The sequence below is a fragment of the Aphanomyces astaci genome (assembly GCF_000520075.1).
Source record: "Aphanomyces astaci strain APO3 unplaced genomic scaffold supercont1.17, whole genome shotgun sequence".
Taxonomy (NCBI): Eukaryota; Oomycota; class Saprolegniomycetes; order Saprolegniales; family Verrucalvaceae; genus Aphanomyces; species Aphanomyces astaci.
Genome location: NW_009798280.1, coordinates 456,042 through 467,427, shown reverse-complemented (window position 1 = coordinate 467,427; position 11,386 = coordinate 456,042). Strand labels below are relative to the sequence as shown.

The 11,386-nt window shown below is 49.2% G+C and overlaps 4 protein-coding genes across 4 annotated transcripts; 3 read left to right on the top strand and 1 right to left on the bottom strand.

The window, feature by feature from the left end:
* Window positions 1–114: 114 nt before the first annotated feature.
* On the top strand, window positions 115–940 carry H257_07997 (hypothetical protein; the record flags this gene model as incomplete). The annotated part of the gene is made up of 2 exons (XM_009833753.1): window positions 115–560; window positions 760–940. The coding sequence occupies 2 exons, from the start codon at window positions 115–117 to the stop codon at window positions 938–940; spliced, it is 627 nt and encodes a 208-aa protein (XP_009832055.1).
* Window positions 941–1,380: 440 nt separating this feature from the next.
* H257_07996 (hypothetical protein) lies at window positions 1,381–4,809 on the top strand (the record flags this gene model as incomplete). Its single annotated transcript, XM_009833752.1, has 6 exons — window positions 1,381–1,430; window positions 2,833–3,370; window positions 3,417–3,688; window positions 3,760–3,844; window positions 3,903–4,211; window positions 4,282–4,809. The coding sequence occupies 6 exons, from the start codon at window positions 1,381–1,383 to the stop codon at window positions 4,807–4,809; spliced, it is 1,782 nt and encodes a 593-aa protein (XP_009832054.1).
* Window positions 4,810–5,038: 229 nt separating this feature from the next.
* On the top strand, window positions 5,039–7,268 carry H257_07995 (hypothetical protein; the record flags this gene model as incomplete). Its single annotated transcript, XM_009833751.1, has 5 exons — window positions 5,039–5,473; window positions 5,527–5,798; window positions 5,879–5,963; window positions 6,364–6,672; window positions 6,732–7,268. 5 exons carry the CDS (start codon window positions 5,039–5,041, stop codon window positions 7,266–7,268), a joined length of 1,638 nt encoding a protein of 545 aa, XP_009832053.1.
* Window positions 7,269–7,534: 266 nt separating this feature from the next.
* On the bottom strand, window positions 7,535–9,440 carry H257_07994 (hypothetical protein; the record flags this gene model as incomplete). Its single annotated transcript, XM_009833750.1, has 5 exons — window positions 7,535–8,059; window positions 8,137–8,445; window positions 8,507–8,591; window positions 8,709–8,971; window positions 9,036–9,440. The coding sequence occupies 5 exons, from the start codon at window positions 9,438–9,440 to the stop codon at window positions 7,535–7,537; spliced, it is 1,587 nt and encodes a 528-aa protein (XP_009832052.1).
* Between the last annotated feature and the right edge of the window lie 1,946 nt (window positions 9,441–11,386).

Below are 11,386 nucleotides of genomic sequence, written 5' to 3'. Positions count from 1 at the left end.
TCAAATCACCCTAGCGACAAGAGCATTTTGCAGTACGTCCCAAAATGGCGAGCGGTTTTCGTATCCAACCTGCAGGCAGCGGCGGGCGTGAATGTGGACTCCTCAACCGAACCAATGCCCGTGCTTGCGTGCAAGTTCATCAAAGACATGATCAATGCCGGACTACTGAACAAGGCCGACACCGAGTCCCCCATGCATGTCGCCAATGCATGCATGAAAAACGTTCAAGGCTGGGATTTGAAGTCTGAGATCAACGACATCCAACGACAGCTTGAAGTGAAGGCGTGTGGTTGCGCTACCGAGGTGAGGCGGCTTGTGCAACTCCTTTCGAAGTACCACACAGGCCCTGCAACGCCTTGCGTAATCGAGGGTTACGCAGTCCCTACGTCTCCAACACTGGTCCCTACGTCTCCAACACTGGTCCCAACCGACCTCGACAGCGATGCAACAGAACTCATCACTTCAGTCCTCCCACCCGAGTTATCGTCCGAAGCCCATCCAAAAGCCTTCGTCCCACCATCTTCGTCGCTCCATGCAGTCCCTCAACTCCCCTTACTGCCGTTTGTCCTTATGTCTTCATCACTACACACAGTATCTACATCCCCATCACAGAGTCAAGTGTTGTCGCCTCAGGCTATACCATCTGCCTCTTCTCAATCACATCACCACTACGTAGTGTCCGTCCATCATCATCACTGTACACAGCACCACCAACCATATCGCTGCACTCTGGCGTATTAACGTCATATCTCTGCACAGAACCCCCGCCCCCACCCCCCTCAAAACCCCCTGGCGTATTAACGTCATCGCTCTGCACAGAACCCCCGCCCCCACCCCCCTCAATGCACTTATCCGCGACAGAAACGAGTCAAACGTCCAACGACCTGCACACCACGTCAAGCTCATTGATCCAGCCAGCGCCCTATGGACAAGATGTTGACAAGTCTTCAACTCGACCCAAGAAGCGACAACGACTTGACGATCACAACCAAAACACCAAACAAGCGCGAGGCGGGTTATTTGATCTTACCCTCGATCGGCAAGCATTGGCAAAACTGTTAACGTCTGCACAGAAATTGGCTGCATTTCAGGTAATCTATGATCGGTGCCTTTCACTACCAAGCGTGGAGTACACAAATGGGCTTCGTGCATTTCTTGGCCAATCTGTCAAGCCTGCGTTGTCATGCCTTCGAGATCATTGTGATCAAAGCGTTGAAGAGTTCGAACGTCGTTGGGGTGCTAACATGGCATTGAGCAAGTTTAGCACAACGCGCTGCAAGGGGGGCATCAAATGCAACTGGAAATTGGTAAGTTCAGATTATATGCGGTCGCTCGGACACTAATATTCACGCTTTGAGAATAGGGGTAACAAACGTTGCCATGAAGTTGCCGCTGTATCAGTCGAGGGAGTTTTTTGTTAAGACAGATTTGTACTCCAATAATAAATTGTGTATTAACATGCAGTTTTTTAAAACTCTTTGTGTGTAGTAGTTTCAAGGGGGTTGGGTATGCCAAGGCGTTTGCTTCTACAACCAACGCATGGGCGGTTGATTTACATTGTTAACTATATATATTAAGTGTGTTATATAAAGACAGATTGCGTTAATCATCTACTGGTACTACAGTACTACGTACAGTAGTAGTACGTACTAGTAGTATTCAGGATTCATCCCATGTCATCCAAGTCATCCAAGCCAAAATATAGGCATTGGCGAATTTATTCTATTAGCTTGAACACAGTAACACACAATGAAATTAATATATAATCGATTTCATCCATGTGTCATCCCATCCGTAAGTCTTAAGTACACTACTACTATATGATATATACCAAGTAGGACTCTATATCTCCTAAGTAGTATCCTGTATAGCTTACATTGGATACTATATAGGTTGTATACGATGCTATATAGGTTATATAGGATATTATATAGGTTGTATACGATGCTATATAGGTTATGTAGTATATGATATTATATAGGTTGTATAGGAAACTACTGGTTATATAGGTTATACTGTATCCTATATAGGATATATAGGAAACTATATACTTCGAAGTAGGTTATACAGTATCCTATATAGGATATGTAGGAAACTATACTGGTATAGGTTATATAGAATCCTATATAGGATATATAGGAAATTTCTTGACGAACTCGTCCTTTTTTTAGCTTTTCGACCTTTTGTTGAATGTTGAGGGCGCGGGAAAGCATAAGGTCCGAAAGGTCACGAGATCGAATCTGGCAAATCTCTTTTGCTCATCGACCAAACCTTATATTACTACGAGCCATTCGTTGGAGGTATAGCCGAGTGGGGCTTTACAGTTAACTCAAGGCAATGAATCGTTGCTTTGGGTTAAAGCCATTTCCGACTATACCACAATCGAACGAATGTACTTATAGTTTGGTGTTCAACGCAACCTTTTCTGGCACGAGTGCCTACAGTGTTACTGTAGTGCATTTGCCCGACTGGAAGAAATACTTTTTCTATGGGCCGCTTATTTTATACTTAGGGAAATGTTAACAGTTAGTCCTGTACTTATTTTCCCGGGGTACTGTAGGAGACTTCCCTCCTTGAATATACAGTAGGAGACTTCCCTCCTTGAATATTTTCCCGGGGTACTGTAGGAGACTTCCTTGAATATGGTACTGTACTACCGGTAGTAGAGTATATGGCCGGAACGGATGCGGATTCGCCGGATAATGGGTTTCACCCGTTACTACAATTTTTGTGCCTCTTGGGAAATGGCATGGCGCCACCAAGCAAAGTCCGCGTCCAACTCTTCGTATGTTGTCTTGTGCTGTTTGTGCTTGCTCAAGGGTACATTCTCAGGCGATTGAGTGTCGAACCCAAAGCTCTCACCACGTCGTCGTCGTACGACGATGTCATACCTCATCTGCGAGGAGGGTTGGCCGCTGTTACGTCTCCAGTATCAGAGTTGAACGACGAAGCAATCGAAAACCAAGCACGTGATGCTACAGCAAGGCCAAGCGAAGGGCCATGGCATGTCGGTGTCCCGTCCATCAGTCAAGCCGCCACCAGTTCACCTCTGCTCAACGAGCACGACCAAGTCGAGACAACTCCAACGACACCATCCTCCTCTCAAACATCGTCACCTACATCAAGAAAGCCGACGGCGGCCGTGGGAGCGTTCGTGCCCCACCCGGACGTGGGTGTCGACGACGTGCAGAGAAGTCGCATGCTGGCCATCCGTGGCGCCATGCAACATGCGTGGTCGGGCTACGAAACACACGCGTTTGGTGCGGACGAAGTGGGACCGGTGTCCGGCGACCGCAAGCAAGACGTGTGGGGGGGGCTGGGCGTGACGCTCGTGGATGCATTGGACACGTTGTACATCATGGGCATGGCGGTAGGCCAATTTACATGAAAATGCCATACAAGCTAATGATGGACAGGATGAATTCCAGCGCGCGCGCGACTGGGTGGCGACGGAGCTGGACTTCACGCACTTGGGCAAAGACGGCGACAACATCAGCGTGTTTGAGATCACGATCCGCGAGCTGGGTGGACTGCTCAGTGCGTACGATCTGTCGGGGGACGACGCATTCAGGGCCAGGGCCGTCGAGCTCGGCGAGTTGCTACTTCCAGCCTTTGCCAACGGCGTCTTCTACACACAGTTCAACGTGTTCAAACAGACCAAGGCCATGAACGGGTGGACCGGCTATAGGTAAAAAAAATGCACTTTGCAACATAATTCAATGTCCACAGTGTGAACGAGGCGTTTGTGTTGGTTCATAGGGGGCTGCTGGCGGACTTGGGCACACTACAGCTGGAGCTCCGGCGCTTGTCGGACGTGACGGGCAACCCCATCTACGCCGAACGGGTGGGTTCATCCAAGTGCACTAGAATCGCAAGGCGTCATATTCCTTCATCGTTGGTAGGGCGATGCGTTTTACGACATTGTGCAACGCGAAGGCTCGTACGAACACACTGGTCTCTTCCCCGTGCATTTCGAAGTCGAATCTGGCACGTTTTCGACGTCCAACTCGCTGATTACGATTGGCGCGTTGGGCGATTCGTTCTACGAGTACTTGCTCAAGGTGTGGCTGTACAGTGGCCAGCGCCAGTCGGACGCGTTCCTGAGAGACCTGTACAACGACGCCGTGCAAGGCATCGAAACCTCCCTGCTGCGGTACTCCAAGCCCGACGATGCATATTACCTGCAAGAAGTGACCATCCCTGGCTTCAGCGTACGTTCTAGTTACCCAATATCTTGTGTGGATGGGAACAATGGCTGATTAATGATGATGGAGTGCGCAGGGCCAGCCAAAGCAAGACCACTTGCTGTGCTTTGTGCCTGGGATGCTGGCACTCGGTACGTTGACGGACACGGACCCCGCGCGCGTCGTCAAGCATCTAGACATGGCCAAGAAACTCATGAAGACGTGCTACAACTTGTACAGCAGACAACCCACGGGACTGGCGCCGGACATCGTGACGTTCCCTGGCTTTGCCGTGGCCGATTCGCGCTATCGACTCCGGCCCGAGACGGTGGAGAGCCTCATGTATTTGTACCGCGTGACCAAGGACCCGATGTACCAAGACTGGGGTTGGCAGATCTTTAAAGCGATTGAGAAGCACGCCAAGACCTCGTTTGGCTACGGTGCCGTGCTCAACGTGGACAGTGCCGCGGCCGCCCACGTCGAAGACAAGATGGAGAGCTTCTTCCTCGCTGAGACGCTCAAGTACCACTACCTGCTCCAGAGCGCGCCGTCGTTTGTGCCGTTGGACAAGTTTGTGTTCAACACGGAAGCGCATCCGTTTCGCGTGAAGGCACGAGGAGGATAACATCACGTAAAACACTGCGTTTCTTCCAACAGCAATGTTCATGTTACTAAGTTATCCTGCTTAACGCATCGATAACCTTTCGTTGTGCTTCTTTCCATCGTGGCATGCTACGTTTCTGGCAAGGTGCACTTTCAATGTCAAGTTGTTATCCGGTTGATTGGGTTGTTTTAACCGGAATCGCGAGACTCGCTGTAAACTCAAAAGCACAAACGCCGCTGTGGAGCTGTCGATGCAGTTTCCGAACCGGCTCAAGATCCCGCTAGTGCTGGTGCTTGTGGCGCTGTTCGTGGGCCTTCAGATCTACATCGTGTCGCGCTTGGACATATCTCCGACCGCCGACCGGTCCTTTGACGCGTTCTCCAGGCCACGACGATGGAAGCCATCACCATCGCCGATCGCTGTGGCCGAGAAAAGTGCCGCCGCCAACTTTGCACCGCGACAAAAGTTCATTCCATTACCGCATGAAGGGGTCAACGAAACCCAAATTGCCCGACAGGATGCCATTCGACGCGCCATGCAGCATGCCTGGTCAGGGTACGAGACACGAGCGTTTGGTGCAGACGAAGTGGCACCCGTGTCCGGGGAGAGGCGGCAGAACGTCTGGGGCGGCATTGGCGTGACCCTCGTGGACTCGCTGGACACGCTTTATATCATGGGCATGCATGTACGTTCGTAGTGATCCGTCTCATCATGTCGCGCTCACATAGGACCATGTAGGACGAGTTCCAACGCGCGCGGGACTGGGTCGCGAACGAGTTGGAGTTTTCACATTTGGGCCGCGACGGCGACACTATCAGCGTGTTTGAAGTGATCATTCGCGAGCTTGGAGGGCTGCTTAGCGCGTACGATCTGTCCCAAGACAACCTGTTCAAGGCCAAGGCCGTGGAGCTGGCCGACTTGCTCCTCCCAGCGTATGAAGACCAGGTGTTTTACACCAAGTTGAACGTGTTTACCAAACGCAAATCCATGAACCATTGGACGCACTACCGGTATGTAACCTAGTAGTAGTAGTACTACTACTACTACTACTTCTACCTCCAACAATGTACTAGTAGTTGTCACCTACTAGGGCGTTTTTGGCGGACGTGGGCACGCTGCAGTTGGAGATGCGGTACCTAAGCGACATCACGGGCAACTCGGAGTATGCCGAGAAGGTTAGTTCGCCCTCGATCGTTCTGTGCATAGTGTTCAAATATATATGTATATATATATATATATTGTCCTTATACCTCAATTTGGACTTTTGTGCTGATTCACCAAATCTATCGATCGATTCTTTGTCCTGTACATACAAAAGTCAGGACTTTTGTATGTAAAGATCATCGTATCACACTAATTTCAGTCCCACACTATTTCAATGTTGAATTCGTCGAAGAGTGGGTTTGATTCGCTACTTGATTCGTGTTCTGAGTTTTGATTGGTCGTATATCGATTGTCTGTCGATTTGGTTAGTCTGCTCATTCAATTGAGCACCCAAACACTCTAATATTTCGAATCGACTTGACAATATATATATATATATATCTGATCGGGCTGATCAATAGTTTATATTAGGGCGACGCATTCTACGATGTGATACAGCGAGAAGGATCGTACGAGCACACGGGACTGTTTCCAGTGCACTTTGAACCAGACTCAGGCACGTTTTCCCGATCCGATACGTTTGTGACGATTGGGGCGCTGGGGGATTCGTTCTACGAGTACTTGCTCAAGGTGTGGCTGTACAGTGGCAAACGAGCGGACGACCTCTTCCTTCGACGAACATACGACGACGCGGTCGCGGGCATGGAAAAGCATTTATATGTCCATTCAGTCCCAGATGATGCGTACTTCCTGCAGGAACTGCGCATTCCGCAGATGGAGGTCCGGCTCGTCGAGACGATATGCATGTACATCATAAGTTTTGTGTTACTGCTATGTAGGGCACGCCCCAGCAAGACCACCTGCTCTGCTTTGTGCCGGGGATGCTGGCGCTGGGCTCGGTGGGGGAAACCAACGCCACGAAAGCGGCCGTGCACTTGGACATGGCGACGAAACTCATGCACACGTGCGTGTCGTACTACACGCGACAGCCCACGGGCCTCGCGCCGGATTTGATGCACTTCCCCGGGTTTGACGTGCTAAACTCCATCTACAAGCTACGCCCCGAGACCATCGAGAGTCTCATGTACATGTACCGTGTCACACACGATCCAATCTACCGGGAATGGGGGTGGACGATCTTTGAAGCGATTGAAAAGCACGCCAAGACCACGTTCGGGTATGGCGCCGTGCGGAATGTGCACAACCTCACGGACGCGTTCATTGAAGACAAGATGGAGAGCTTCTTCCTTGCCGAGACGCTCAAGTACCACTACCTGCTCCAGAGCGCGCCGTCGTTTGTGCCGTTGGATCAGTATGTGTTCAACACGGAAGCACATCCGTTGAGGATCAACCGCAACCCAGCAACAACGAACTAACTCGCCGTCCTAATATGTGCCAACCTCGATGTGGGACATTTGACACATGTAATATATACGAAGTATATAACGTTATACTCCGGAGTATATATATCAATATATATCACCATTCAAATGTCTTTTCGCCATGACTAAGGACCAACGCTCCGTCGATTGCAACCTCCATATGGGACATTTGACACATGTAATATATATATAGATTTCACATTCCTCAAATGTCTTTTCGCCATTCGTGCGTTTCGAGTAGCTCAAATTAGAGTATGGACTCAATCTTGCCGGTTCATCCTCAACGGATGTGCTTCCGTGTTGAACACATACTGATCCAACGGCACGAACGACGGCGCGCTCTGGAGCAAGTAGTGGTACTTGAGTGTCTCGGCAAGGAAGAAGCTCTCCATCTTGTCTTCAATGAACGCGTCCGTGAGGTTGTGCACATTCCACACGGCGCCATACCCGAACGTGGTCTTGGCGTGCTTCTCAATCGCTTCAAAGATCGTCCACCCCCATTCCCGGTAGATTGGATCGTTTGTGATACGGTACATGTACATGAGACTCTCAACCGTCTCGGGGCGTAGGATGTAGACGGAGTTTAGCACGTCAAACCCGGGAAACCCCACGAGGTCGGGCGCGAGGCCCGTGGGCTGTCGCGTGTAGTACGACACGCACGTGTGCATGAGTTTCTTGGCCAGGGCCAAGTGTTTTGTCACTTTAGTCGCATTCGACTCGCCGACGGTGCCCAAAGCGAGCATCCCTGGCACAAAGCAGAGCAAATGGTCTTGGCGGGGTTTGCTCTACACACACATGACCAGATAGTATAGATCGTTCTCGATTACGACGACGAAAAGAGAAACGGCGCTTGTATACGTACATACATCTCGGGAAGTTGCAGCTCCTTGAGGTAGTACACGTCGTCTATCGTTGAATACACGAGCAGGTGCGTCTCCATGCCCGCGACCGCGTCGTCGTACAGCTGTCGCAGGAAGAGGTCGTCTGTTCGTTTCCCACTGTACAGCCACACCTTGAGCAAGTACTCGTAGAACGAGTCACCCCGCGCGCCGATTGTGATTATGGTATCTTCCGTGGCAAAGTGGCCGGTTTCTGGTTCGTATTCCACGGGGAATAAACCCGTGTTCTCGAACGAGCCTTCGCGCCGCACCGCCGTGTAGAAGGCGTCACCCTGGTCGAAGTCAGTTGAATATGGACCACCAGTGTCATGTATGAACACTAGTATAGAGTACCATTTCCCTGTACAGGGCGTTGTCCGTGATGTCACTGAGGTAGCGCATTTCCAGCTGCAGCGTGCCGAAATCGGCCAAGAGACCCCTAAGTAGTTGGAAGGTGGCTGGTTAGTGCAATGTGGTTATAGTTGTAGTAGTTAGTTGGTGCAATGTGGTCATTGCAGTAGTAATAGTAGTCGTGACGACGTGCCTATTCGTCCACATATGCAATGGGAGGTACGTTTCATTGGTAAACACGTTGAAATGGGTGTAAAATACGCCGTGCTTAAACGCAGGAAGCAGCCGGTCCGCGAGTTCCACCGCCCGCTGCTTGAACATGGCGTCTCGGGACAGATCGTACGCGCTCAGGAGCCCCCCAAGCTGTCGAATCACGATCTCAAACACGCTGATCTTTGTGCCGTCGGCGCCCAAGTGCGTAAAGTTCATGTGGTTCGCCACCCAGTTCCTCGCTCGATGGAACTCGTCCTAGGCCGTCGCAATCGATGCGACGTTAGATCAAGGTGAGGAACGAACGAAAGAACGAACGTACACGCATGCCCATGATATAAAGTGTGTCCAGCGAGTCCACGAGGGTCACGCCAATGCCGCCCCAGACGTTATGCCGCCTCTGTCCGGACACGGGTGCCACTTCGTCCGCGCCGAACGCACGTGACTCGTACCCTGACCAAGCATGCTGCATGGCGCGTTTTACAGCATCCTGTCGTGCGATTTGACCTGCATCGAGGCCCACATGAGGGTCCGGAATGAACTTGTCGGTGCGGCTCCATGGAGGAGGTGGGCCATGGACCCACGTCGGTATGTGCCGAAAGGACGTTGTCAAGTCGATGGATCGGGGGGCAAACGAGATTTCCACGTACACAACCAACGAAATGCCAATGAGAGTGCCGAGAAAGAACTGTAGGCGCCTTGACGCGGTGGGTGTCGACGGCGGCATGCTTCCTTCCTTTGCTTTGGACAAGTGTTTGCAAGAAAACTTTTTGAAAATGTGAAACTGTGTCTCAGGTTTACTACCCAATCAAAACGAACAATTTCGTGATCTTCGCAGGTTTTCAGAATAACCAAGCTCGATTGTCACAATTAAACTTTACTGTACGTTTGGGCGAAAACGCTTCAGAAAATTCGTAACTTCCTCAATACTTCTCCAATTTTGCTGAAATGATTGCAAAATTGTCGACATACAGTACTATTCTCAGTCATTTCTCACAATAAGAATATTTGATTGGTTCAAATAAGCCAATCATAGTATCCGTTTGCCTGTTCATATTCGAAATACTGTACCACTTCACTGTCAGTCCAACCCCAGAACAAGTTACTACCTCCAACCGGATTTACAGTTAAACCTGCCATTTCGAATTTTGTAAAAGTCGGAAATAAACCCGCCACACGAGAGACCCCCATAATATATTAAATAATTATACAATTCAATACAAATAGTGGTATAATATTAAAAACAGTTTTTAAATTAAAATAGTGACAGGTCATAATGAAACTCATATAGAATTAATTTTTTATGCAAAACCTACACTCCTTCGTCATCCTCGCAACTGATCTCACTGTCAAGCGATTCCAATGCAGTGAAGATCTCACTCATTTCCAAGTCATTGGCAGTTTGCCGCGACAATTCACGCATGACGCTGTCCAAGTACTTCACCAAGAGTCCACGTTTATAGTAGTCCTTCAACGTGCTTGGAGGGATACCAATGGCATGAGCTACGTACCTTAATGTAGTACGTTGAGCAGCAGGAACGGCTCGGATACGTGCGGGTAGATCGGTATACTTTTGCTTTCGACCGACCCTGCCCTACTTTTGGCTTGAGATGTCCTCGCATACGATTTCACGCATGGGTAGGTCGCCGCCAAGTGATACGTTTGCACGCCTCCAAATCTCCTAGATCGTGTGGCGATTGCGGCCAAAGATGCGGGCCACGTCTTTTATGGCACCGCGTTGAAGTTTGCATGGCTTTTGGACAACGCGCAAGAGGAGGTGGTCCACCACTGCGCGGCGCTGGTCCGATGTGAGGTCATTCATGGAAACCGCGCGAATCACAAACGAATTGCCGCTCAATATTGATCATCATTCTGCTTTTTCGGATATAATTAGTTTTATCCGTACAATTCTATCTTGATTTGAGTATGATATTTTGAAATTATATTGCCCAACACAAAATTGCTCATATTTTTATGAATTCAAGCCACTGTGATTCGTCGAATTAAACTGTTTACACTGATATTTTCGGATTTTCCAAATTTGAAAAATTGTTGACAAATATACAGCGTTTTCGCTTATGGCTGGTTTAAATCCGGCTGGAGGTAGTATTACTGTACTCTGGTCCAAAATAGATGTCGTGTTGCATATTTTCGAAAGTGCAGTTTTGTTTGACTAGTAGTTTGTATACTTAGTATAACTTTTATACAAGTTTAGTATATGCTATACAAACCTCAAGATGATTAAAGCATATTAATACTGAAACATATCAAGTGACATAAACCACAACAAGCAACTTAGATGCCCACACCTAGTTCCAGCCATTTGAACAAGATATGTCACTAACGTTACTGTATATTCCGCGAATGGCGGCATCGTTTAGCCTCAGGTGCGATTTCGTCGTCGACAGACGCCTACCGAAGTTGCTACGGTCACGTATGGCGAATGATATCTTTTGAGCATGTTTGATCATAAATACAATATCATAGAAGCGAGAGAGCCTAGGTAGTGCTTCAAGGGTATTACAACAACCACATGAACAAGTGGGCGAGATGGGGAAGTTTGAAGTTAAGATTTGATTCTCTGGCGGGTGATTGAATATTTTGCCAATTTGAAGGCCATTTTCAAGTTCGATAACTTTGCCCAGAGTGTGAATTTTGCGCAGCTTAAAGTAT